The 27,220-nt window shown below is 53.5% G+C and overlaps 1 protein-coding gene across 7 annotated transcripts; it reads left to right on the plus strand.

Moving 5' to 3' along the window:
* The first annotated feature begins 434 nt into the window (after window positions 1-434).
* SPINDOC (spindlin interactor and repressor of chromatin binding) lies at window positions 435-15,503 on the plus strand. Of its 7 annotated transcripts, none has more exons than XR_637128.3 (7): window positions 435-878; window positions 4,848-5,177; window positions 5,259-5,408; window positions 5,565-5,690; window positions 5,838-6,038; window positions 6,634-6,797; window positions 14,707-14,819. XR_637128.3 is itself a non-coding variant. In XM_009185787.3 (7 exons), exons 1-7 carry the CDS (start codon window positions 752-754, stop codon window positions 14,837-14,839), a joined length of 1,125 nt encoding a protein of 374 aa, XP_009184051.1. In that variant the 5' UTR covers window positions 435-751; the 3' UTR covers window positions 14,840-15,503. The 7 variants fall into 7 exon arrangements, 4 of the variants coding, with proteins under 4 accessions (XP_009184051.1, XP_009184053.1, XP_003909694.1 ...); XR_637129.3 differs by lacking the exon at window positions 6,634-6,797 and adding an exon at window positions 9,299-9,516 and having other exon boundaries at window positions 14,707-14,759; XR_637130.3 differs by lacking the exons at window positions 6,634-6,797; window positions 14,707-14,819 and adding exons at window positions 9,299-9,516; window positions 9,865-10,039.
* Window positions 15,504-27,220: the final 11,717 nt, after the last annotated feature.

Genomic DNA, 27,220 nt, shown 5'->3' on the forward strand with positions numbered 1-27,220 from the left:
GATGAGCCGGTCTAATAAAACAGATAATGTGCCCATGGCCACAGAGCCGGCACATGAGAAGGAATTCGGTCTCTACGCTTCCATACCAAGGCCCTTTCCACTCCCCCACCGCTTCTCTTCCTGCCCGGGGCATCTGCTGGCGGAGGAAGGCTTGTCCACGGAAAGGCAAAAGCGACTCCGGATCAAAATCCGGGGGCACCTGGTAGCGCTCTCCACGCCAGCAGAAACGCCCAACTGACTTCTGAACGGAGGGAAACCCCCGGGCTTGGCCAGTCGACTAAGACGTCCGCGGTGCGGGTTTGGGGGGCCCCTCTGCCTCCGCGCACTGGGCGGCCCCGGGTCCGCTCGGCCCTTCCCGCCGCCTCCTGGGTCGAGGGATTCCAAGGGGGCCGCGTGCCCGGGGCGGGGCCACGCGCGATTGGTCGCGCGGGATCGGGGGCGGGTCCGCGGCTGGCCGGCCGGGCGGGCGCCGACTATGAGCCTCCATAAAAGGGAGCGGCGGGGGGCAGGGGCCCCGGATTGAGCCCTCCCCGCCCGGGCTCCCGACGCGCCGAGGTCTCGGGGAGGCCCGGACGCGCCGGTCGCAGCGCCGGCCGGCGAGCGGCAGGCGGGCAGGTGGCGGGGAGGGGGCTGCGCGGAGCGGGCAGCGGGCCCGGCGTTGTTCCGGCCAGGAGGCGGGAGGCGGTTGCCGGCTGCGCGGCGAAGCCTGCGCGCCAGTTCTCCGGCCACCGCTATAGCCCACGGCCGCACCATGGCCCTAAAGGCCGAGGGCGCCGCACTCGACTGCTTCGAGGTGACGCTCAAATGCGAGGAAGGGGAGGACGAGGAGGAGGCCATGGTGGTGGCCGTAATTCCGCGGCCCGAGCCGATGCTCAGAGGTGAGGATGGAGGGGATCCCACTTCCGCGTCACGGTGCGGGGCCGGGGCCGTCCCTCCGCAGTCGGGTCCGCGACCCGGGCACCTTCTCATCCCCTTCATCCTGGGGCCCAGGCTTCCCTCTCGGATCTGGGTCCAGGACGCGCTCTTGCACCTCCCCCACCATGGCATGGTTTGGAAGCTCAGGCCTCCTCGATTTTCCCCTCCCTCCCCCTTTCCCCCGCCCAGGGTCTGGAGACTTCGATCCACGCCCCGCACGCTCCGGATCTTCCGGTGCCCAGGCGCCCCCTCTCCCGGGCCCAGCACCGGAGGCCGGATCCCCAGAGGCGCTGGGTGGTTGAGGCCGCCGTCTCACGCAAGCACAACGGCCGGGCTGTGTTCTAGGCCGAGGGGCGGCGAAGCCTATAGGCCCGAGGCTACAGGCGGGCGCCGCTGCCGACCTCCAGGAGAATTTTAAGGACTCCCCGAGCATGACTCTTTCCTTCCCACCACCCCGCTTCATCCCCATTCCCGGGCCTTCCACTTGCAGGAGCCACAGGTGTCAGGTTCTGGAGAGAAGGGATGAATGGGACTGCATACAACAGCTAGTTTGGAAAAGCAGTGCAGTGCTAGAATGAGATTAGCTTTGGGAGGGGATGGGAAGAACAGTCTGAGAACACTCGCTCTCCCCTCCCCCTTCACCGATTTCTAGTCCTCAGGAACTTGCAAACCATAAGAAAACAAAGAGCCATCTTTGTGAGAGACTTAATATGCATGAAAATGCAAATATTTTTCCATTCTCCCACCCGCCTTTTCTTTGGGGGGACAGTACCCAGAAGAGGTTGAGAGCAGCAAGGCCATTCATTGAACCTCAGCCGAACAGAATGATGTCTGTCTGCACTGCCTCTCATCCTTTTTGGAACTGGAAGGGTTATAAAATTCATGAGGGAAATAAAGGTCACCTCCCTTCTCGGAGCATGTAGTCCAAAAGACAGGTTGTTTTCCTACTTCTGCTAATATTTGCTGAGTGTTCACTGGGCATTGTCAGAGGCTGTCTCAGTTAATCCTCTCAACCCTGCAAGGGTGGCCTTACCCCCACTGTTAGGGTGGGAATAGACAGGTGAATTCATTCAACCAATATTCACTGGACGTCTACTTTAGGCTGTTTAGGCTAGTGTTTTTAGGCTGGGAAGTAGTAGCAGTAAACAGAGCAGCTGAAACCTTACTCTTGAAGAACATATATATACCAATGGTTAAAGACAGAGAAACAGGTTCATGTATAGTATGTTGGGTGGCAATAAATGGTTCAGAGATCACTGAAGCAGGACAAGGAGAAAGGGGGAATGGGTGTTTAATTGGATATATCGAGTGGTTCAGAAAGTGTTCTCTAATAAGGTGAATTTTGAGCACAGACCCAAAGGAAGTGAGGATGCCAACCTTGCAGATATCTGCAGGAAGAGCATTTCAGGCCGAATAGCAAGTGCAAAGGTCCGGCAGCACAAGCTGCTGGAAAGATTTCAGTGGAGAGTGGAAGAAAGATTGAATTCAAGGTTTTTGGCCTGAGCAACTGGAGGAACAGCCTTCCCATTTTCTGAGATGGGGAAGGCTGCGGTGCTCATGGGAAACTGGGAATGAAAGTTTGAATATAATTAAGTTTGAGATGCCTATTTATGACATATTCAAGTGGAGAGGTCAACTAAGCAGTCAGATACATGAGCCTAGATTTCCTGGGAGTATCTGGCTAGTGGCGTAAACGGAAATTGCCAGCAGGCAGACAGTGGGATGAGAGGGAAGTAGAGAAGTGTGTAAGAACTGAGTCCTGGGAAACTCCAGTGATGGCAGGTTGGAAACCGAGTCAGTCCCTCATCACACATTACTAAATGTCACTGCATGCCAGGAGATACAGATACAGATGCCAGAGATACGGATGTAAAACATCAGAAATATGTGTGGTCATGGATTCTCTTTTTTTTTTTTTTTGAGATGGAGTTTCTCTCTTTTTGCTCAAGCTGGAGTGCAATGGCACAATCTCGGCTCACCACAACCTCTACCTCCCGGGTTCAAGTGATTCTCCTGCGTCAGCCTCCCGAGTAACTGGGATTACAGTCATGCGCTACCACACCCAGCTAATTTTGTATTTTTGGTAGAGATGGGGTTTCTCCCTGTGGCTCAGGCTGGTCTCGAACTTGCAACCTCAGGTGATCCGCCTGCCTCGGCCTCCCAAAGTGCTGGGATTCAGGTGTGAGCCACTGCACCTGGCCATGGTCATGGATTCTATGGTGTGGTGAGGAGACAAGCAGTGAACATCCCAAAAACAAGTATCAGGTGGTGATGTGTGCTGTGTTGGAGATGATCCATAAGGGGAATGGGGTGCTCTGGTGAGGGGAGATGGTTCTTCAGCAACAACCCAGAGGAAGAGAGGGAATATTGAGAAGAGATGAGGAAGAACCAGCACATGTAACTGAGAAAGAGTGCCAGGGAAGCAAAAGAAGAACCAACAGAAGGTCATGCCCTAGACGCAAGTGATGAAAATCAAGATGGAAGAAGTGATGGGCAGAGGATGAAGTTGAGAAACTGAGCACAGAGTTTAGCGCTGCTGACTTGGGTGAGAGCTGTTTTGGAGGACTGGTAGGGAAGAAAGCCGATTGCACCTGAGAGGTCAGGTTTTCTGCCCATGGTCGCATGAGAGATAGGTAGAAGGCATATCTCGTATCTCTTTCAGACACCACCTCTTGTATCCGTGCAAGCCGAGGCTCCTATTTCTAATACCACCTCTTCCATGCAGCCCCCAGGTGTTAGGGCCTCCTGTGTTTTAATTTTGTCCCATCCTCTCTGGAGGGTAGGAGAGAGATGCAGCCGTGAAGGATCATGGGCACTTCGTAAAAGCACTGAGCTTCCAGGCTGATGCGGGTCTAAGGCTGCCTTCCTTGCTGAACTGGAAAGGGCTGATGCTCTGTGAGAGCTTATGGTCTGTGTGCACAAAGAGCAGGTATCAGGCAGCAATTGGAGTGGAACCATGGCTGTAAATGCTCTGTGAGCACTGAGAAGGGAGGCTAGTTCTGAGGGGACGGGGTGGCCTTTAGAACGGGCACGGTGGCTCATGCCTATAATCCCAGCACTTTGGGAGGTTGAAGCAGGAGGATTGCTTGAGCCCGGGAGTTCAAGACCAGCCTGGGCAACGGAGCAACACCCCATCTGTTAAACAAAATTTTTGTTGTGAATTAGCTGGGTGTGATAGCATGCATCTGTCTGTAGCCCTAGCCAGTCAGGTGCCTAAGGCTGGAGGGTCCCTTGAGTCCAGGAGTTCAAGGCAGCAGTAAGCTATGATAACACCACTGTACTACAACCTGGGTAACAAAATGAGTCCCCCATCTCTTTAAAAAAAAAAAAATTATCAGCCAGGCGTGGTGGCACTCACCTGTAGTCCCAGGTGCTTGGGGGACTGAGGCAGGAGGATCGCTTGAACCCAGGAGGTCAAGGCTGCAATGAGTTGAGATTGCACCATTGCACTCCAGCCTGGGTGACAAAGTGAGACTCTGTCTCAAAATAAATAACATTTAAAAATTAAAAGAGTTTACCTTCCTCACCCTCAAGAAAGCGTAGAAGTCAGATGTGGATGAAATCTATTGTCAGGGATTGGGTTTCCGGAAAGCTTCGCAGGGACAATGTTGCCTAGCCAAATCAGTGGTCTGGACAGATGTGCAAAAGCTGGAGACCTGCAAGAACGCAGCCTGTTGGGAAAGTATGTGTAGTCCTAAGGTCCAAGACTAGATCAAGAGGAAGTATAGACGCGAGGGTCGTGGGATCCCAGGCACATTGGCTGTGTTGAGTGTGGTGTGTGCCTCGTGGGCTCCAGGGGAAGGAAGAAGAACACTTTGGACAGAAATGCTCTCCTCCCCCATCCCACTCAAACCACCAAGTCTAGAGACGTGCTAAGTGCTGTTGGTTGTGGGCACCTTTCGTGATTACACCCTTCCCCTCTCCCCTCGCAGTGACCCAACAGGAGAAGACCCCACCACCTAGACCCAGCCCGCTGGAGGCAGGCAGTGATGGCTGTGAGGAGCCCAAGCAGCAAGTGTCTTGGGAGCAGGAGTTCCTGGTGGGCAGCAGCCCAGGAGGCAGCGGGCGGGCGCTGTGCATGGTGTGTGGCGCTGAGATCCGGGCACCCTCGGCTGACACGGCTCGCACACACATCTTGGAGCAGCACCCTCACACCTTGGACCTGAGCCCTTCTGAGAAGAGCAACATCCTGGAGGCCTGGAGTGAAGGGGTAGCCCTCTTGCAAGATGTGAGAGCTGAGCAGCCGTCCCCACCCAACTCAGGTAGTTGGGCCTGGGGTGGGCCAAGGGAGAAGTCGGATTTGTTGGGGCACTGGAAGCTCATTGTGCTCTTGCTCCCTGCAGACTCAGGCCAGGATGCCCATCCAGACCCAGACTCCAACCCAGACCCTGCCAGAATGCCAGCCGAAATCGTCGTTCTCCTTGACTCTGAGGATAACCCGTCCCTCCCTAAAAGGAGCCGGCCCAGGGGACTCCGTCCCCTCGAGCTTCCTGGTTAGTCAGTAGAAAAGCCAGTGAGCCCCGGTGGAGGTGGGGGTGTGGGGACAGGGTGAAATACAGGCCCTGTGTTCTGGGCAAGTATCTTCCCCTGGGGTGGCAGGGTTTGAGGATGGCCTCCTAAAAAGGGTATGAGGTCTTTTCTTTTTGCAGCTGTCCCTGCCACAGAGCCAGGAAATAAGAAGCCCCGTGGTCAGAGATGGAAGGAGCCCCTGGGGGAAGAGCCAGTCAGAAAGAAAAGAGGCAGACCTATGACCAAAAACCTGGACCCTGACCCAGGTGAAGGGGAGGCCCGGGGGAGGCATGGGCTCTGGCGGGTGCTCTGAGGAGATCCGCGTCAGTGAGGATGGAGCAGGGCTCGGGCGCAGGGCGCCTGCAGCTCCTGAGGCTTTTTCACTCACAGTTCCATCCTGTCCTCCCTTCCAGAGCCCCCATCGCCAGACTCACCCACAGAGACTTTCGCAGCACCAGCCGAGGTCCGACACTTCACTGATGGCAGCTTCCCCGCCGGCTTCGTCCTGCAGCTCTTCTCCCACACCCAGCTCAGGGGCCCAGACAGCAAGGACTCACCCAAAGACAGGGAAGAGGCAGAAGGAGGCCTTCCCCAGGCAGAGAGCCCCTCTCCAGGTGAGCCCTCCTGAGAGGGAAGCACAGTGGAGGCCTCTCAGGCAGCGCTCCTGGGCCGGGCCTCCACGAGACTGCTCTGTGGCAGAGCCCAGGGTAGGGGTGGGTGGTGCCCAGGTTTCCTGGGACACGGGGCTGGGACAGGGGGATCTGAATGATGAGGGAGGCTGGTCCGAAAGCTGAGCTTTTCTTTTTTTGTTTGTTTTTTGAGACGGAATCTTGCTCTGTTGCCCAGGCTGGCGTGTAGTGGTACAAGCCCAGCTCACTACAATCTCTGCCTCCCTGGTTCAAGCAATTCTCCTGCCTCACCCTCCCTTGTAGCTGGGATTACAGGTGTGCGCCACCACGCCTGGCTAAATTTTGTATTTTTAGTAGAGACAGGGTTTTGCCATGTTGGCCAGGCTGGTCTCAAACTCCTGACCTCAGGTGATCCACCTGCCTCAGCCTCCCAAAGTGCTAGGATTACAGGTGTGAGCCACCACACCTGGCCAGGTGGGCTTTTCTTAGTGTTTCCTTGTTTCCTGGAATTGGTCATTGGATTTCCAATGACCAAGGCCAGTGTTTCCCAGGAGACTGATACTGATATCCATACATGCAGTTTGTTCTAGCTAGAGCCTGAGGGGTGCCCACCTTACCTTGGTGGTGCTGAGGCCCAGATGGGGCCACTCAACAATTCAGTTAGATGTCCACGGAATAGACGAGATGAGCAGTGGACAGACACCTCCAGGGGACACCAGCTCAGTAAATTGCCTCATAATAGCAGTAAGTGCTTGTGTTGTTTGGTGTCCTACTGAGTTTAAGAAGCTTACATACAAGGCCAGGCGCGGTGGCTCACGCCTGGAATCCCAGCACTTTGGGAGGCTGAGGTGGGCAGAGGCGGGCACATCACCAGGCATGGTGACAGGCACCTCTAATCCCAGTTACTTGGAACGCTGAGGCAGGAGAATCGCTTGAACCTGGGAGGTAGAAGTTGCAGTGAGATTGTGCCACTGCACTCAGCCTGGGCAACAGAGTGAAAGTCTGTCTCCAAAAAAAAAAAAAAAAGTTACCTATAGTTGATTTGTACCAAAATGACTTGTGTAGAAGAAGGCAGATGTCGGCGAGGCTCAGTGGCTCAAGCCTGTAATCCCAGCACTTTGGGAGGGGCGAGCCATGAAGCGGATCACGGTCAGGAGATAGAGACCATCACAGCTACCTTGGTGAAACCCGTCTCTACTAAAAATAAAAAAACTGGCGAGTGAAGTGGCGCCTGTGGTCCCAGCTACTTTCGGGAGAGCTGAAGAACAGAGAATGGGAACCGGGGAGGGGCGGAGCTTGCAGTGAGCCTGAGATCGGCCACATGCCTCAACCTGGGGCTGACAGAGCCGAACTAGTCTCAAAAAAAAAAGGCAGATGTCCATTCCTTTTTCCAAAAGGGAAAACCATTTCTCAAAGAAATGGTTCCTTCTTCCCCATGGTCCTTATGTCAGTTTTCTATTTGCTGCTGCAACAAATCACACAAATGTAGTGGCTTAAAACAACACACATGGCTTGTGCCGGTAGTCCCAGCCACTTGGGAGGCTGAGACAGGAAGATTATTTCAGCCCAGGAGTTCAAGGCTGCAATGAGCTACAATCACACCACTGCACTCCAGCCTGGACGACAGAATGAGACCCTCCCTAAAATCAAAACAAAACACAAATTTATTTCACAATTCTGGAGGTCAGAGGTCCAAAATGGGTCTCACTGAGCTAAAATCGAAGGTGTTGGCAGGGCTGTGTTCTTTCCTGGACGCTCTAGGGGAAAATCTATTTTCTTGCCTTGCCCAGCTCCTAGAGGCTGCCTGCATTTCTTGGCTTGTGGCCTCCTTCTATCTTCAAAGCCAGCAGAGGCTAGTAGAGTCTTTCTCAGATACTGCCCTGGGTTCCGGCTTATCTGCGTCTTCCCCATTCAAGGACCCTCATGATTATATTGGGCTCACTCAGATAGTCCGGGATAATCTCTTTTTTAGTCCGCTGATGAGCAACCTTAATTTCATCTGTAGCCTTCATTCCCCTTTGCCATGTAACAAAACATTCACAGGTTCCAGGGATTAGAACATGAACATCTGGTGGGGGGTGAGGGGCATCGTTCTGCCAACCACACGTGACCCAGCAGACAGAATTAGGATGAGCCTGGAATGTAGTCCAGCAGGGCAGAGACCGAGCCTAGTCGTCTGTTCACCTCTCCATGCCAAGCATAGTTTATAGGCGGTCAGGAAATGCTTCTTGAAGAAGTGAGTGGGTCAGGGGTGCATGTCTCCTTGTACCAACTTGTCTGAAATGTGTGTTTGGAACTAGAGCCATAGATGATGGCCACGGAGGTGGCTGGAGGCTCTCCTGAGAATAGGGCTCTCGAAAAGCAGTTGTGCTTTTGTTTTTGTTTTTGTTTTTGTTTTTTGAGATAGAGACCCTGCCCAGGCTGGAGTACAGTGGCGCCATCATAGCTCACTGCAGCCTCAAACTCCCAGGCTCAAACTATCCTCCTGCCAGAGCCTCCTGAGTAGCTGGGTCCACAGGCTTGCATCTCCACACCAGGCTAATTTTTAAATTTTTTGTAGAGACAGGTTTTCCCTGTGTTGCCCAAGCTGGTCTCCAACTCCTGGGCACAAGCAATCCTCCAACCTGGGCCTCCCAAAGTTCTGGGATGACAGGTGTGCTTTTTTGCATAAAGAAAAAAGCCTTGGCTAGGCACAGTGGCTCACACCTGTCATTCCCAGCACTTCGGGATGATGCCAAAGTGGGAAGATTGCCTGAGGCTAGGCATTCGAGACCAACCTGAGCAACATAAGGAGACTCCATCTCTATAGAAAAATTTTAAAATTAACTGGACATGTTGGTGTGCACCTCTAGTCCCTACTAAGGCTAGAGCCTAAGGCAAGAGGATCACTTGAGCCCAGGAATTTGAGGCTGCAATAAATTCTGATTGTACTCCAGTCAGATTGTACCACTGTACTCCAGCCTGGGCAACAGAGCTAGACGGTCTCAAAAAAAAAAACAAAAAAAAAAAAGTCAGTGTATTATACACTCCTTTAGTCACACTCCACTCACCCCTCACAAGGTTTTTCTTTGTATTCACTGCTATAATACTCTTAATTTGGTTGGTCTCCTTCAGAGAGAGCTCTCTGTGTGTTCGCATGTGTGCGTAGTTGCTTTTATTTATTTGCCTAAATTTGGGCCCCCCTTTTTCTGATCTCGAGGCAGGCCTCACCCCTTCACATAGATCACAGTTTTAACTGTCTCAAGTTTCAGCTTGAGTCACATTCCATTCCTGGCTCCCTGAGACCGTGTGTGCTGCTTGGACTTGAACGTGTCCCGAGTCTCCTGGTTCTCTCCGGTGGATCCCTGCTCTAAATGGCTGACCTCTTCCACTGTCTAATGGGTCTTCTGGTTTCATTCTCGAAAGGGAGGCTTCATTTCGAGTCCTGGGGTACCCTGTGCGCAAACTCCACCTATCTGGAGTGGTGAGTAGATGAGAAGAGAATCCCTGAGATTGTAGGTTTCTTTGGGGTGAGTGGGCAAAGTCTGAGAGGAAGGGGCTTCAGCAGGCTGCTTGAGTGATCTGAGAGGGGCAGAGGCGATTGTCGGGTGTTGTCAGCAGTGGCAGCCTTCATGGAGGTTGGAGATGCTTGGGAAACCACAGAAGAGACCTAAGTGATTCACAAGTGTTCCTGGAGGCTGTGCCCAAGGGAAGCACCCTGGGAGATGGCGAGAGTGAGACAGCCTTTGTCCTCCAAAACTCTGTGTCCAGGAGTTTAGGCTGGAGGCAGTAAATCTTTAAAAACCACGGCCCCCGTGGCGGTTCTTTGCAGAGCAGAGGCTCTGGACCTGTGGTTTCAGACGGTCTCGCGAACCCAAAGCTTGGACAGATTTCTCAGAAACCTGTGAAGCTTCGACCAGAATGTCTCTACTTTCTGTGTTGTTATGTACGTATTGAAGTTCTCTGAAGACTTTATTTAAATAAAGATCCTGACACTTTAAAAAACATTAGAGGTGTAAAAATCATGGATTTAACAGTTGGCAAAGGCCACCCATGGTCAGGTTAGCTGAGCTGATGAATGTGAATGTGAGGTGGTCCGGGAAGACTAGAACCTTCTAAGGACCTTGCCGGAGAAGGATGGGGACAGTATCCAGGCCAGGAGAGGAGGTGGGCCACAGTGACCCACTGACAAGTAATGGAAAGAGGAGCCTCTCTGTCTCGCTGGTGTTTTTTTGAGACGGAGTCTCACTCTGTCACCCAGGCTGGAGTGCAGTGGCACGATGTCGGCTCACTGCAAGCTCCACCTCCCGGGTTCACGCCATTCTCCTGCCTCAGCCTCCCAAGTAGCTGGGACTACAGGCGCCCACCACCACACCCGGCTAATTTTTTGTATTTTTAGTAGAGATGAGGTTTCACCGTGTTAGCCAAGATGGTCTCGATCTCCTGACCTCGTGATCTGCCCTCCTCGGCCTCCCAAAGTGCTGGGATTACAGGAATGAGCCACCGCGCGTGGCCCTCACTGATGTTAGTTTGAGTAGAACCTAGGGATCTGGCTTAGGATACCTTGGCCAGATCCTGTGTTGCAGGCTGGACCAGGGAGGTAGCGGAGTGAGAGAGCGAGCATGCGTGTACATAAGTGTGAGTGTGAGTTTCACAGGGGTGTTTGTTTGTTTGTTTGTTTTTTGAGATGGAGTCTCTGTCACCCATGACAGGCTGGAGTGCAATGGTGCAATCTAGCCTCACTGCAACCTCCGCCTCCCAGGTTCAAGTGATTCTCCTGCCTTATAGGCGCCCGCCACCACACCCGGCTAATTTTTGTATTTTTAGTAGAGACGGGGTTTCACCATGTTGGCCAGGCTGGTCTTGAACTCCTGACCTCAAATGATCTGCCCACCTCAGCCTCCCAAAGTGCTGGGATTACAGGCGTGAGCCATTACACCTGGCAGCCTGGTGTATTTCCACTCTGCCCACTCAGAACCTTGCCTGCGAGCAGTGTCTCCTGCCCCCAACTCCCCTCCCTCCAGCACCCAGGCTGAATTCCATGCCTTCTCTCTAGCTCATGTAACTGAACTGCTCCTAGCAAAAGCCAGCCCCTGTCCTCATCACTAAAGCTCATCCTACCTCCCCCTTGTCACACTGCCCCTGGGTCTTCCCTATCAGCCTACACAAAGTTATTATTTCTTCCTTCTTAGCCCCTTGTCCCTGTAGCCACTGTCTCATTTGTTCCTGTACCTTTTCAGTAAAGCCGGACTGTGTTTTCTGTAGCAGCTGCCTCCCATCTCTCTGGAATTCATCCTCAGCACTCCACACGAAAATTGCTCCTTTGGCAAGGTCGCCGTTGACTTCCATAAAATTCAATAGTCTGTTCTTGGTCCTTCTCTTTCTTTTTTTTTTTCCTGAGACGGAGTCTAGCTCTGTTGCCCAGGCTGGAGTGCAGTGGCATGATCTCGGCTCACTGCAACCTCCACCTCCTAGTTTCACATGATTCTCCTGCCTCAGCCTCCCAAGTAGTTGGGATTACAGGCGCCTGCCACCACGCCCAGCTAATTTTTGTATTTTTAGTAGAGACGAGGTTTCACTGTGTTGGCCAGGCTGGTCTCAAACTCCTGACCTTGTGATCCACCTGCCTCGATCTCCCAAAGTGCTGGGATTACAGGCTTGAGCCACCGTGCCTGGCAGTCCTTTTTTTTTTTTTCTTTGAGATGGAGTTTCGTTCTTGTCGCCCAGGCCAGAGTGCAGTGGTGCGATCTCAGCTCACTGCAACCTCCACTTCCTGGGTTCAAGCGATTCTCCTGCCTCAGCCTCCCGAGTAGCTGGGATTACAGGCATGCGCCACCGCACCCAGCTTATTTTGTATTTTTAGTAGAGACAGGGTTTCATCATGTTGGTCAGGCTAGTCTCAAACTCCTGAATTCAGGTGATCCACCCGCCTCGGCCTCCCAGAGTGCTGGGATTACAGGCATGAGCCACCGCTCCTGGCCGGTCCTTCTCTTTCTGATCTGGCGGTTACAGTGGGCCGATCACTCCTTCCCGGAGACAGCTTTCTTCCCTTGGCTTTTCAGGCAGCTGTTCGCCTGGTGTTCTTCCCTCACTAGCTGTTCCTTCTCAGTTTCTCTTGCCGCTCCTTCTCAGCTCCCAGAGTTGGAACATGTCATATCGTTGTCTGCCTTTCCCTTTCTAGAATGTAAGGGCCTGCAGGTTACGGTGTTTGCTTCCTGCACTGTGATATGCACAGTAGCCAGAACAGTGCCTGGCACAGCATAGGCCCAGCTTATGTGTTTGGTGAATGAGTAAGTGCTTAAGTATCCCCAGCCATAGGTCAGTGTCCGTACGTGCTCCCTGGGAGATCTCATCCAGGTTCACAGCTTTCGATGCCATGTGTGTGCTCATAATGCCCACCTTGGCTGCTCCTTCCTGGTTCCATCCTCTTTTCCAGTTGCCCAGGTGACGTCTCTACATGGTTGTCTAAAAGATCTCAAACATTGTGCCACTGCACTCCCGCCTGGCGACAGAGTGAGACTCTGTCTCAAAAAAAAAAAAAAAAAATCTCGGCACATTGAAACGGAACCCCCAGTCTCCCCAATGCACCCCACCCACAGACTCCACAATCTTCCCTTTCCCAGTGAACAGGCAGCCCCAGGCTTCAGTTTGCTGTGGCCACACCCACATAGTCATCCTCTTCTTTCTCCAACCCAGCATCTGTCCAGCAGTCGATCCTCCAAAACAAGTTCAGAGCTCACACTGCTGTCACCACATCCACTGCCACTGCCCTAGTCGGGGCCTGCTCTCACCTGGTTCCTGTAACAAACCTAAGCCAGGTCTCCTGGCTGCTGAGCTTTGCCCGCTATCCTCTGCTCTCCTGTAGCAGCCAGAGTGTCCCTACTGAGAACACAAGTCAGATCCAGTCACTCCTCTACTCACGGCCTTCCTGTGCTGCTCCTGTTGCACTCCAGATAAAAGCCAGAGCCTTCATGGTGACCAGTGCGCTCCCCCCAGGCTCCTGACCTCTACCCCACACCCCACTCCCTGCACAGGCGCTGGCCTTGCTGTTCCTGGGGAAGCCAGCGTGCTCCACCAGGGGGTCCACATTTGCTCTTCCCTGTGCTCAAAATATTGTTTCTTCACCCGTCTGCCCAGCTGGCTCCTCACTCCCTCTGTGTCTCCAGTCCCCTGTCAGCTCTCTGCTATCCTATCTCCTTTCCCTGGTGTACTTTGCTACTTTGCGTCTGTCCATATATAACATACTGCATTTTTTTATTTGTTTATCCTATTTATTGGCTCTGATAACTAGAATGTGAAGTCCCAGAAGGCCACTTAGGCAGCTCCATTCACCGCTGTACCCCTGGCAATCCAAACCGCCTTGGGCAGATAGTGCTCAATGAATTATTGTCGAATTAATGAACAAATGGGATTCAGTGTTCCTTCAGGGAGCATATAGTTTATCGGGGAGACAAAACAGCTTCTGGGAACACAGAATAGAATTTGGTAGGTGTTAAAAATTCGGTGGCAGCCACTAAGTCATTTTAAATTCCAGCACATTGCACAGCAAAATTGTACCTGTTTTCTCTGCCACATTGTAAATAATCGTGTCTCTAAAAACAGGGTAGAAAAGGAACACACACAAATGAATCCTTCCCAATATAGACAGTGCAGTAGTTAAAATCACCATTTTCTGTTTTTGCCTTTCAATGTAATGTAACTTTTTTTTTTTTTTGAGACAGTCTTGCTCCGTCTTCCAGGCTGGAGTGCAGTGGCATGATCTTGGCTCACTGCAACCTCTGCCTCCTGGGTTCACGCAATTCTCCCGCCTAGGCCTCCCGAGTAGCTGGGATTAGAGGGGTGCACCACTATGCCTGCCTGATTTCTTTGTATTTTAGTAGATAAAGGGTTTCTCTGTGTTGGCCAGACTGGTCTCAAACTCCTGACCTCAAATGATCTGCTCACCTTCGCCTCCCAAAGTGCTGGGATTACAAGCAGGAGCCACCACGCCCAGCCCTATTGTAACGTAACTTTTGCACACATCCCTATTGCATGCTTGGTTTTTATGGCTGCGTGCAGCCACGGCAGTCCTCAGTCCTCTTTCGTCTGCCTCGAGGCCAGTGAGTGCCTTCTCCATACTGCTAAGGTGGACGCCTGATCTTGGTGATGTCGGTGTTGACACTCAGGAGATGAAGAGCCTGGTGGAAGTTCACCAGGGGTCTTTTCTCCACCCTGTGTAGTCCCTCATGAACTCCTTGGTGGGCACAGCTATGCCTCAGATTTGTTCTGGGTGTTCCCACCGCATCACCTCTGCCCCACTCAGGCAGAACGCGTTAGGCTAGGATGCCCAGTAAGTTTGAGATAAAATGGAGTTGGCTGCAGGTAGGAGTTATGGGGAGAGGCACGCAGCACCAGGCACCCTGTGCCGAAATACACGCAGGAGGAAGGCTGCCTGGCTTCATGTGGCTTATCCCTAGGGAGGCTGTGAGCCTCATTTTCTAGCCGGTGGCAGTCCTTGATCACCCAGGAGTGGAGCTTCCTGCCATCCTTGGACTTCCCCTCATGCCAGGCACTGGGCTGTGGACATAATGAAAGCCCTGGAAATGGGGGTACAGTTTGCAGAGCTTCCAGGGAGCATCCTCGTGGTGGGGTGTCTGGGAGGCTCTGACTGCTCTCTGCTCTCATCCCTGCCCAGCTCCCCCTCCGGGGCTCCGCGGGACACTGGATCTCCAGGTTATCCGCGTGCGGATGGAGGAGCCCCCAGCGGTCAGCCTCCTGCAAGACTGGTCCAGGCACCCCCAGGGCACCAAGCGTGTGGGAGCAGGTGACACCTCAGACTGGCCCACGGTTCTGTCAGAATCCAGCACCACTGTGGCGGGGAAGCCAGAGAAAGGGAATGGGGTGTAAATTCTTGCTTTCCTGGGGAGGGAGGGAGCGGGGGAGGGAGGAGGCAGCGTCCCCCTGTGGCTTATAACTCAGAGCTGCCTGGCTCACCCATCTGGTGGAGAGAGTAGAAACAAGTGCCAGGGCAGGAGGGGGCTGGGGCAACATCCACTGTTATTTCGGGGCACTGAAAAGTGTCTGTTCCTGGCCAGGCCTGAGGTCGGCAAGGGTGGTTGAGGCTGTTGTGCAGTAGGGCACTGGGCCTGTGGAGAACACCTACCCCAGTCCTTCGCTGACCCCCACCTCTCTGTCCCCCGTGACCTCCTCCCACCCTCCCCCCGCTCCCCACCATTCTCCCTTGGCACAGTGCCTTACACAAGAGTGGTCATAAGGGGGTTTGAACTGAGTCCCACTACCTCGGGGGACACCTCCCCTCCCCACTTGTTCAGGCTCCTAAACCAGGAGGCCTCCATTACCTCTTCCTGTCCCACCCCTGCAGAGGCCTGAAGCTGGGCCTGGGCACCCCATTCACTCCTGTTCTCATTTACATCTGTTTTCCTGTTGTATATATCACCTTTGTTGACAATAAATTATTTTTTTTTATTAAGAGTTCCGTCTGGGCCATCATTGGGGAAAGGGGTTTGCTAGCAGGATACCTGGCTGCCTAGAGCAACCTTGAGGGACAGGAGGTTGGAGAGATAGTCTTAGGGGAGCCGAGGAGCCCTCTCCCGAAGGTGGGACAGCACCAGGGCAGACTCTGTGGAGCCCAGGGACGAGGCTGACGTGCTGTCAGTCACCTAATGGGCATCACCCTTGCGCCTCTGTGCTCTCTGGAAATGGGGTCAGAAACAATTTTCTTCAGCATTATACCTTCTGGCTCTCACCTGGTAGGCCTCTGCAGGGTGCTGTAGAAGCCCAGGGTGCTCACAACCAGAGGGATGGGGTAGCCTGAGCTTGCTTGCTTTTGCTTTTCTTTTCTTCTTCTTTTTTTTTTTTTTGAGACAATTTCATTCTTGTTGCCCAGGCTGGAGTGCAGTGGCATGATCTCCGAGGCTCACTGCAACCTCCGCCTCCTGGGTTCAAGTGATTCTCCTGCCTCAGCCTCCCTACTCCTAGTAGCTGGGATTACAGGCACCCACCACCATGCCCAGCTAATTTTTTTTTTTTTTTTTTTTTTGAAGTAGTCTTGCTCTGTCGCCCAGGCTGGAGTGCAGTGGCGATCTCGGCTCACTGCAGGCTCCACCTCCCGGAGTTCACGCCATTCTCCGCCTCAGCCTCCGATGGCTGGGACTACAGGCGCCCGCCACTGCAGCGGCTAGTTTTTGTATTTTGGTAGAGCCGGGGTTTCACCATGTTAGCCAAGGATGGTCGATCTCCTGACCTGGAGATCACCGCCTCGGCCTCCCCAAGTAGCTGGGATTTACAGGCTTGAACCACAGCCCGGCAAATTTTTTGTATTTTTAGTAGAAATAGAGTTTCACTATGTTGGCCAGGCTGGCCTCAAACTCCTGACCTCAAGTGATCCACCGCCTCAGCCTCCCAAAGTGCTGGGATTACAGGCGTGAGCCACCGGTGCCCCACTTGTCACAGGCTTTTTTTTTTTTTTTTTTTTTGGTGGGTCTTACTCTGTCGCCCAGGCTGGAGTGCAGTGGCCAGATCTCGGCTCACTGCAGCTCCGCCTCCGGTTATGCCATTCTCCTGCCTCAGCCTCCCGGTAGCTGGGACTACGAAGCCCACCACCTCGCCCGGCCCCTGGTTTTGTATTTTTTAGTAGAGGCGGGGTTTCACTGTGTTAGCCAGGATGGTCCTGGATCTCCTGACCTCGTGATCCGCCCGTCTCAGCCTCCCAAAGTGCTGGGATTACAGGCTTGAGCCACCGTGCCCCGGCATCCTGAGCTTTCTAGGAAGTGAAATGGCAGACCAGCTTACAGGTGGCAGATGCCTCCTCACTGTGATGGTGAGGTAGGCACAGGGTCCTCAACTCAGCCCCGCCTTCTCCAGCCCTGCAGGCCTGCACCCTCAGCTTCTACCTTCATCCCGCAACCCTTGGCCCTGATGAAACCCAAAGCGCTTGCTGGTTTCCCCTATTCCCTGTGGGACCACGAGGGGGGGACCACTTTGGGTCTCTTCACCCAGTTCCCTTACCTTCATAAACTAAACCAACAGGTGCCAGATCTGTGTGCGGTTTCCGCTTTGGTCTTAGATGGAGCACAGGCCCCTCTCAAACCCCTGGCTGCACTGTCCTGTTTAGGCAATTTGTGATAAGCGGGACTGCCTCTGTACCTGCTTTGACAAGTATTTTACCCCTGGGAGAAGTGGGGGCACAGGTGAGACGGAGGGTACCTATTCCTGTAGGATTGCTAAAAACTGCCACTTTTGTGTGTGTGTGTGTGTGATGGAGTCTTGCTCTGTCGCCAGGCTGGAGTGCAGTGGCATGATCTCAGCTCACTGCAACTCAGCCTGTCAGGTTCAAGCAATTCTCCTGCCTCAGCCTCCCAAGTAGCTGGGATTACAGGCGTGCTCCACCATGCCTGGCCATTTTGTATTTTTGGTAGAGACAGGGTTTTGCCATGGCCCGGCCAGGCTGATCTCAGACTCCTGACACCTCAAGTGATCCACCCACCTCGGCCTCCCCAAAGTGCTGGGATTACAGGTGTGAGCCGCCCATTGATGCCCAGCCAGCGTGAATTTTGAGACCCCAACCCGGGGAAGTTCATCTCAGGCAGACCCAGGGTCTGAGCCTGGAGTAAGCGTGTGCTGCATGCTCGCCTGATGGGGGTGTCACCATGTGCCAAGCCAGGTAGAGGGGGTCCGGCTTGGTGGGCTCCTGAGACATGGTCCCTTCTCCCCATCCCCGGCAAGCTCAGGAGGAGCCTAGGAAATGTGCAAGTCTTTGTCTAGGGACATTAAAGACAGTGAGGTGTGGTGGACAGAAGGCAGTGGCCAAGGCTTCAGGATGCCTTAGCATACGAGGTGGCTTCCCCCGCACTGCATGATGGCAGGCAGGCCACCGGAACTCCCGTATACAAACACCATGATCCACCAGATTGTAAAACTTGGATCCTACCTGATAGGAAAAGAATAAATAATGCTAAAAATCTGGTTCTGCAATCTCAAATACTGCAAATGGTTTTCTCCCATCCTTTCAATCCTGTGACTTGTGAGCTTTACATTTCTGCCAATATTAATGCTTTTAAAACAACATGACTGTGTTGCTGGGTGTGTTTACATTTGAGAAAACATGTAAACGTTTGTTGTAAAATTGTGAAGCTAAATGCCGCTTTGCTGTTCTGTGATTAATGGCTTAGCCCTCTAGACTGTAGGCTCCTGCGGCAGGGACCAGGTTGTATTGACTTGGTTTTTCCAAGTGTCCTGCCTGGGGCCTGGCTTTACATAATGGAGTGCTCAGTAAATGTTTCTCAGTGCCCTCTGGAGCTACAATATTCCTGTGTGACATTTTTTCTAGTGCGTGCTGGTCCCTGAAGTGTGGTTCTCAGCAGGGTGGTTGCCAGTGACTGTGGGTGGGAACTTCATCCCATTGTGGCCAATAGGGGTCTCCCAGCCTCAGCCGGGACCCTGGGGACTATGTGAGGTGTGTGTGGCCAGCAACTGCGTGTGTGTGTGGCACCTCTGGGCTCCAAGAAAGAGTTGGAGAAAGTGGGGCTGAGGGGTCTTGACTCCAGCCGAGCTGGAAGGACCTTACTGACAGATTGCCTAGGGCTTTCCTGCTCCACACTGGCTTGGAGTCCCTGACGCCCTGATCCTGCATCCTGGTGCAACATTGGGAAGCTCTGCACAAATGTCAGTGACTCTCAGGGCTGGTGGTGGCACCTTCATCCATTAATGGTGTGAAGCCCAGCCATGCATTTAGTTGAAGAGGTTGGGGAAAGAGGTGCCACTGCCCTGACTGCTGAGCCACACACCCATTCTGACTTCCCAGTCCTCCTTGGCTCTCTAAACCAGCCCTCCTGCCCTCCCAGCTGCCTTCCTAGGATCCCAGGTGTGCAGGAAGATCTTTTAGGATACTAACAAGAAAAACTTTCTACATTCCCAGTACTTTTTGACACCAATGTTAGTGGGGAGGGGGCGCCCACACCAATTCTCCCACCTCTCCAGACACCAGCCGGCTGTCCTAAAATTCAGTTCTGGCCTCACTACCCAGAGTTAGCCGGACCCACAGGTCTTGAAGGGCTCAGTCCCAGCACAGACTGCCCCTGCTTTAGATACCAGTTCTAGGTCCCAGCTTGTCACCTGCACTTCTGACCAGCCCAAATTTGGAAGTTCCACAACCCCCTCCTTAGGTTGGATAATTTGCTGTATTGGCTCACAAAATCAGGAAACAGGCGGTGAGTGGTGACTCAGGCCTGTAATCCCAGCACTGTGGAGGCCGAGGCGGGGTGGATCACTTGAGATCGGGGAGTTGGAGACCAGCCTGGCCAACATGGCCAAAACCCCATCTCTATTGAAAATACAACAATTGGCACAGTGGTTAGGTGCCTGTAATCCCAGCTACTCGAGAGCTTGAGGCAGAATCACTTGAACTCAGGAGGTGGAAGTTGCAGTGAGCGAGATCGCCACCACCCTCCAGCCTGGGTGACAGAATGAACCCTGTCTCAAAAAAAAAAAAAAAAAAAAAATTAGGAAACATTGCCGAGTTTGCTACATTTTACTTACATTCCCTGATTTTTGTGAACCATTACAGCAAATTATCAAACCCTAAGGAATGGGTTGTGGGAACTAAAATGGTTTATAAAGGATGTCACACAGGATATAGACAAACAGGTGATAAGGCTACTGAGGGTGAGGTTCAGAACCATTCCAAGCACAGGAGCTTCTGTCCTAGTGGGTTGGTTGAGCCACCCCCTCTGGCATGTGGGTGCTGTCACTGACCTGGAACCTCCCAAAACCCCATTAGTTGGGTTTTGATGGAGGCTTCATTAGGCTAATTGATTAAATCATTGGCCACTGGTGATTGGTTCAATCTGCAGCCCTCTTCCCTCCCGAGGTCTGGGGTGAGGATGAAAGTTGCAATCCCCTAATCACGTGGTTGGTTTCTCTGGCCACTGGCTACATCCTCAAAGTCATCTCATTGTGAACTCAGGTGTGGTGAAAAGAGATTCATTATGAATAACAAAGATGCTCCTCTCTCCCCATCACTCCAGAAATTCCAGGAGTTTTACGTTCTGGGCAAAACCCCGGATGAAGACCAGATATATATGCCTTTTTTTTTCTTTTTTTTTTTTTTTTTTTTGAGTGGGAGTCTTGCTCTGTAAGCCCACACTGAATGCAATGGCATGATCTTTGGCTCACTGCAACCTCCACCTCCCGGTTCCAGTGATTCTCCTGTTTTCAACCTCCTGAGTAGCTGGGATTACAGGCGCCCACCACCATGCCAGTAATTTTGTATTTTAGTAGGGCGAGGTTTCATCATATTGGCCAGGCTGTTCTCTTGGCCAGACTGATCTCGAACTCCTGACCTGCATTGATAACTCTCCTGCCTCGACCTCCCATAGTTCTGGGATTACAGGGTGGAAGCCACCACACTTTCGGCTGTTTTTTGTTTTGTTTTTTTTTTTTGAGGCGGAGTCTGCAGCTCTGTCGCCCAGGCACGGGATGCGGTAAGCGCGATCCTGCGGCTCACTGCAAGCTCTCCAGCCTCCCGGGACTGCGCCATTCTCCTGCCTCAGCCTCGAGTAGCTGGGACCTGAGGCGCCCGGCAGCGCCCGGCTAATTTTTTGTATTTTTAGTAGAGGCGGGGGTTTCACATGGTCTCGATCACCGTGAGCTGTGATCCAGCCGCCTCGGCCCTCCCAAAGTGCTGGGATTACAGGGGCGTGAAACCACGGCGCCCGGCCTGTTTTTTTTGAGACAAGGTCTTGCTCTTGAGGCCCAGGCTGGAGTGCAACAGCATGATCTCGGCACACTGCAACCTCTGCCTCAGGGTTCCAGCAATTCTCCGGCCTCAGCCTCCCGAGTAGCTGGGATTACAGGTGCTTGCCACCACCATGCCCAGTTAATTTTTGTATTTTTAGTGAGATGGGGTTTCACACCATGTTGGCCAGGCTGGTCTTGAATTCCTGACCTCAGGGGCATCCACTTGCCTTGGCCTCCCAAAGTGCTGGGATTACAAGCGTGAGCCACCGCACCTGGCTGATATCTGTCTTTTTATATCACAATGCTGGTAATCCTCCCTTTCTTGTGGACAAAGCTAGTCTGAGACAAGGGAACAGTCGCCCCTGCCCCCCTTGAAGAGAAACTGGAGCATGTGGGAGTGCGAATGGGAATGGGGGACACTGGCTAGGCCCCTGCCATACCCCAGTGGTGGAACTGGTCTGGTCCAGGCCCTGAGGCTTTCCAACAGATGCTCCTGCAATCTGAGCTTCCTGTTTCTCTGCAGAAAATGTGGTAGTCACCCCCACCTCCACCCCACACACAGCTGAGCTGCTGTGTGGCTCAAATGAGACTCTGCATTTGGGGCCCTTTGTAAACTGTAAAATCCTGCACACCCCTAAGGTGTGGTAGAAGATGGGGGCTGGGATGGGAAAGGGTCTCTAATGGACTTGCAGACCCTCTCTGCCACCGGAGTCTCTTGGGAGGGGGGCACCCTACTGAGGCTGCTTGCAGGTGCAGAGACAGGGAAGGGGCTGCAACACCTCCTGGGGTGTCTGCCTTTCTACCTCCCTGAAGCCAGGTGCCTCAGCCCAGAGCCATCATGCCACCAAATCTGCTCAATCCTTTTCTCCCCTAGAGAGAACATCCTCATTCTCAGGACAAATGTAGTTCTAGGATGGAAAGTCTGTCACCCCGAAGGGCCCGCTGAATGCCAACACCTCCCGGCAGTTTTACTCTGCGTGTATGTTTTCAGCTGTTCAGGTGGGAAAGCCTACAATCATCTTTAACCCCTCTCTCTCATAACCCCAACCCATCCGAAAGCCTATTGGCTGCACCTTTCAAATACGTCCCAAATCTGATCACTTCTCACTACTTCCACTGCTGCTGCCTGGCCCCAAGCCACTGGCATCTCTCCCTTGAATTGTCGTAAAAGCCTCCTTGCTAGTCCCCCGGGTCTGCTTCTGTCATGCCCTTTCACTCAGTTCTCAACCCGGCAGCCAGTGAGATCATGTCACTCCGGCGGCAACTCATCCCACTCCCAGGGAAAACCACGACGGTAGCCCACCAGGCCTGGTTCCCATCGCCACACACCTCCTCACTCACTCTGCTCCAGGCTCATTGGCCCCTTGATCTTCAAACAGGACAGGTATGCTCCTCTGCCTGGGTTGCTCTTCCCCTAGATGTCTGCAGAGCTCATGCCTTCACCTCCTTCACGTCTTTTTTTTTTTTCTTAGCCTCCCAAAGTGCTGCGATTACAGGTGTGAGTCACCACACCCGGCCTCCTTCAAGTTTTTACTCAAGTGTCACCTTCTCAGTGAGGGCTTCATGAACGCCCTCGGTACTGCAGTTTATCTTCCACCCTCTCACCCCTATACTCCTGATCCCCCTTAGCTGGCTCTGTTTTATTCTGATGTCACTTAATACTGACTCTCTTGTTTGTTGTGTGTCTTTCTCAAAGTGAAAAGTAAGCTCCCGGAGGGCAGTTTTTTTGCTGTGATCTCGGCTCACTGCAACTGCTGCCTCCCGGTTTCAAGCGATTCTCCTGCCTCAACCTCCCAAGAAGCTGGGATTACAGGCGCCCGCCGCCATGCCTGGCTAAATTTTTTTTTTTTTTTTTTTTTAGTAGAGATGGGGTTTCACCATGTTGGCCAGGCTGGTCTCGAACTCCTGACCTCACATGATCCACCCACCTCAGCCTCCTACAAAGTGCTGGGATTACAGGCGTGAGCCACCGCACCTGGCAGGCAGAGATCTTTATTTTGTTCACCAATCTATCTAAAAGCCTAAAACAATGCCTTGCACATAGTAGTTGCTCAATAGGGATTTGCTGAATGAATGAATGAATTTGCAGATTTAGAGAGGGGGTAAATGTGTGGCAGTAATTCATCTTTGAGGAGAACTGGGAGGGCTCATGGATTTGAGTAGGTGAAATTTGAACTGGATCTTGAAGCGGTTCTGGAAGCTGAGGTGGGTGACGGGCAATCATCTATCAGCTTGAACAAAGGCATGGAAGGAAGAGAGATTGGCAGCAGGGTGGGAGTTAGGGAGAAGTGTGATCAGTGATAGTTAGAGAGGTTATTGCAAAGTAACGTGAGGCCAGATTGAGCAAAGTTTTGAAAGCAGGTTAAAGGCTTTTCCTACAGCCAGGACCAGCTACATAATTTGTGGGGCACAGTGCAAAATGGAAATGCATGGCCCCTTTGGTCAAAAATTTCAAGATGGTGGGCCGGGCGTGGTGGCTCATGCCTGTAATCCCAGCAGTTTGGGAGGCCGAGGCAGGTGGATCACTTGAGGTTGGGAGTTCGACACCAGCCTGGCCAACATAGTAAAACCCTATTTTTACTAAAAACATAAAAAATTAGCCAGGCGTGGTGGTGGGCACCTATAATCCCAGCTATTCGGGAGGCTGAAGCATGAAAATCACTCGAACCTGGGAGGTGGAGGTTGCAGTGACCTGAGATCGCACCACTGCACTCCAGCCTGGGCTACAGAGCGAGATCCAGTCTTTAAAAAACAACAACAAAAAAATCAAGATGGTGACAGCAGAACAGGGCCCTCCTAAGCACAGGGCTCTGTGTGACTGCATGGGTCATGGGTCCATGAAGCCAGCCCTGCCTATAACCTGTGAGGGAGCTGGTGATAGCTTTCTAACAGAGCAGAGATGTTATTGGAGCTGGACTTTGGGAAGATTATTCTGACATGTCTGGTGCAGTAGGTTGGAGGGAGTCTAGGCAGGGAGACAAGCTCAGCAGCCTTGTGCAAAGCCAGCGAGGAAGAGAAAAGGATAGTTAGGGTAGGGGTCGGGGCTGAAGATCAAAGGGCAAGGGTGAGGCAGGGGTTAGAGCTAGAGTGAGAAGCTTGGAGAAGATGGAGTCTATTTAGACGAGAGCGTGGACCAGGGAGAGACTGCTGGAACACCGACCACCAACTGCTTCCTCTCTCTTTTCCCTGCTTTCCAGACCCTGGCATTAGAGGTGATATCAGGCACAGGAATCAGCAGTGTGTCTCCCTTTGGCCACCAGAGGGCAGATGATTCTCAAGGATTGAATTTGGGTCGGGGGAGTGAAATATTCTCTGTCCTCTTCTATCTTGCCCTCACCTTCATGGGTGTGCCTTCACCACCTTCTTCCTCAACGGTTGGGTGCCTGAATAGAGCTAGCATGGGGCATGGGGAGCAGTGCTGGAGTTCCAGGGATTTACTAAGAGTGTAGTGATACCTGTTGCCTTAGGAAGTACTTTCATACCCTGGTAATTACATCTGCTCAGATGCCTATTTCTCTGATTGGTGGGATGAAGGCTGGCTCAAGATGCTGTAGCTGGGAGTTGGAGGTCAAATAGCAGGGGTCCAATCAGCAGTTTTCCCAATAACTCTTGGGGCCTCTCTGCTCCTGTACCTTTGGGAACCTGTTGCCTGAGCCTGGTTTCTGACTTCTGTGGGGCCTCTGCCTCCTGCCCACCTTAAGCCACTGACGGGAGGGTGTGGTTCCAACATGTTCCAGGTACTATGGGTGAGGACAGCTTGGCGCTGGGGAAATCAGCCCAGGATACTGCCTGTCCTTGGTAACACAGTGTAAGGGGAAGTGAGGAGTGGACTGCAGTTGCCATACAGACTTCCTGTTAGTCAAGGGCTCTTCAAAGCTGAGGACCTCCGAGTTCATGAATCCAGTGGCTTCACTTTACTGATGGGGAAAATGAGGCCCAGAGGAGGAAAGAAAATAAACTTTAAATGTCTTATCTTGCAGAGGCATTTTAAAAGGTAATTGAAATTTAGAAATGTCATTTCGAATGTCAACGCAGGAACAAAGCCATAGGAAAGAGGAGCCTAAACTCAGTGATGTTATGTGATTTTTCTAAGATCACGCAGCATTTGCGCTTGGCAGAGCTGGGGCTGAAATGCAGGGCCCTGGACGCTCCCGCATCCGGTGCAGAGGATGCTGCCCTGGGCCTTCCTGGGGCTTTGCCGAGCCCTGCAGACTAGATGCGGGAATGCACGGATGGATCCAAAGAAGCCAAGATAGACGGTGGCAGACAGGCAATAGACTGATGCTGCGTTTGACAGGTATGTTGATAGGCTAGCTGATAAAAAGAAGATGGATTTTATGAGCTGACCGACAGATGGACAGAAATGCAGATAGGAAGCTGCTATAGAACCAGAGGATGCCAATCGCAGGGACGGCTAACAATCTTGTTTTGTATTTAGTCAAATCACAAGCACGAACAGGTGACCCATGCTTCCTGTTCAAGGTTTGAAAATATCCGAAAACTGACGGAAAGACACGAAGCGAATCAGATTCCGAGAGTCACCCGGGGAAACGACCGGGTGCTCGGAGGGCCTCGGGTGTTGCCGGAAATGGCCGACGACCGCCCTAGGCAGGGCGGTGGGAGGGGGCGTGGCCGGCTCAGCACGCGGAGCAGCTTCGGGTATTTCCGGAAACTGCCGAAAGCCCTCTTGAAGTGGGCGGGGAAAGGCCGGTGGGCGTGGCTGGATGTCTGTGGACGGGGGCTGAGGGGGTAGGTAACCGGGGTCGCTTCGTGGATTTCCGTAAACAGAGCCGAAGCTTCGTCTTCTTACGAGGAGGTGCGCGCGTCCCCGGGGGTTACCTTCTTCGGCTGTTTCCGGAATTCACCCGTAGTCTGTGGCCGGGAGGAGAAGGCGCGCCCCACCTCCCGTTTCTAGCCGCTTCGGATGTTTCCGGCTGCTGCCGGCGGAAAGAGCCGAGGGCCGGCGGTGGTGGCGGCCATGTTGGGAGCAGCAGGTCCGGCGGCGGCTGCCTGTGTGCCGGGCGCGGAGCAGTGCCGCTGAGGGCAGGGGAGGAGCGAGGCAGGCGGCCGGCTGCGGCGGCAGAGAGTAGGCGGAGCGGCGCGGCCCGGCCGAAAGGCGGCACAGCCCAGCCGGGGGTCGGGGGGGTGCGGTCCGGAGCCGCTCGGAGCCGGCGCGGCCTAGCCCGAGCGGCGCATCCCCGGGCTGGCGTGAGCGGCTGCCCGGCCTCCCCGCACCCCCGGCCGGGGCCCATGCGGCGGGTGCTCCTGCTGTGAGAAGCCCCGCCCGGCCGGGCTCCGCGCCTTCCCTTCCCTCCCTTCCTCCAAGCTTCTCGGTTCCCTCCCCCGAGATACCGGCGCCATGTCCAGCGCTCGGACCCCCCTACCCACGCTGAACGAGAGGGACACGGAGCAGGTAAGGAGCCCCGAGGGCTCCCCGAATTCTCTGGCTGGGCCCCTTGCACCTTGCGGAGCCTCCTCCCTCTTCTGCTCTCCTCGTGCCCCTGCTGCCATCCTGCAAGCCTCGGCTGCCCTGTCATCCGGCTCCCGGCTCCAGCTCCGCACATCCCGCTTCCGAGTCCTGACCTGGGACCCACCTCGTCCTGACTCCAAGCTGCACACTTGTCTTTCTGCCAACCCCCTCTCCCCTCACCGCCCTCCTGCGCTCTTCCGTGTCACCTCCCCAGCTTCCCTTTCTCTTCCCTTTTTCTCTCAGGGGCCTTTCTGGTCTTCCTCCACCCACGCTTAAAGCAGCCACCCTCCCGCTCCTCGAATAGCAGCACCCGGCGATTTGCCACAGATCGTTGTCCACCTCTCCCTTCGTCTCTCCTGCCTCGCTTCCCCTCCGCCCGCACCGGTTCTGCCAGTCTCTGGTTATCACCCTCAGGGTCCTTGCCCTGGACTGCGCTCTCGATCCCTGGCCCCTTGCAGTTCCCCCAGCTTTTTCTATCCTGCTTCTTCGTTTTCCAAATTGTTCTCTCCCTCTTGCTTGCAACCCACCAGCTCCACCCTCATCACCTTTCCAAATCCTTCGCCTACTCTTTGCTCATCACTTTCCCTTCTTTGCTCCAGGAGCTCCCTGGATCCTGGCGCTGGCATTTGTCGCTTCCGTGTTTCCCCACAGCTGTCATGCGCATAGTTTTCCCACAGGTTGCCTTTGGGGTTCCAATCATCACTCCCTTCAGAGTCTTTGGATCCCTCTTGTTCTCTTGCCCTCGGGTTTGGCTTTTAGGTCCCGGGGTCTCCTGTTTCTCTCTGTGAGGGTTCTACTAGGCTCTTCCTCCCAACCGAAAGACACTTGGCCCCACCGTATTAACACAACCTGTTGCTCAGTCCTTTCCCAGACCTCGCTGCATCACAATTTTTGCCTTTCTGTCTTCGTACGCTGAAACACAAACCATGATGACTTTCTGTGTCTTCACTCCCGTGCCTGGCACTTAGAGTATTTTCTTTCT

Source organism: Papio anubis, chromosome 12 (assembly GCF_008728515.1).
Source record: "Papio anubis isolate 15944 chromosome 12, Panubis1.0, whole genome shotgun sequence".
Lineage (NCBI taxonomy): Eukaryota > Metazoa > Chordata > Mammalia > Primates > Cercopithecidae > Papio > Papio anubis.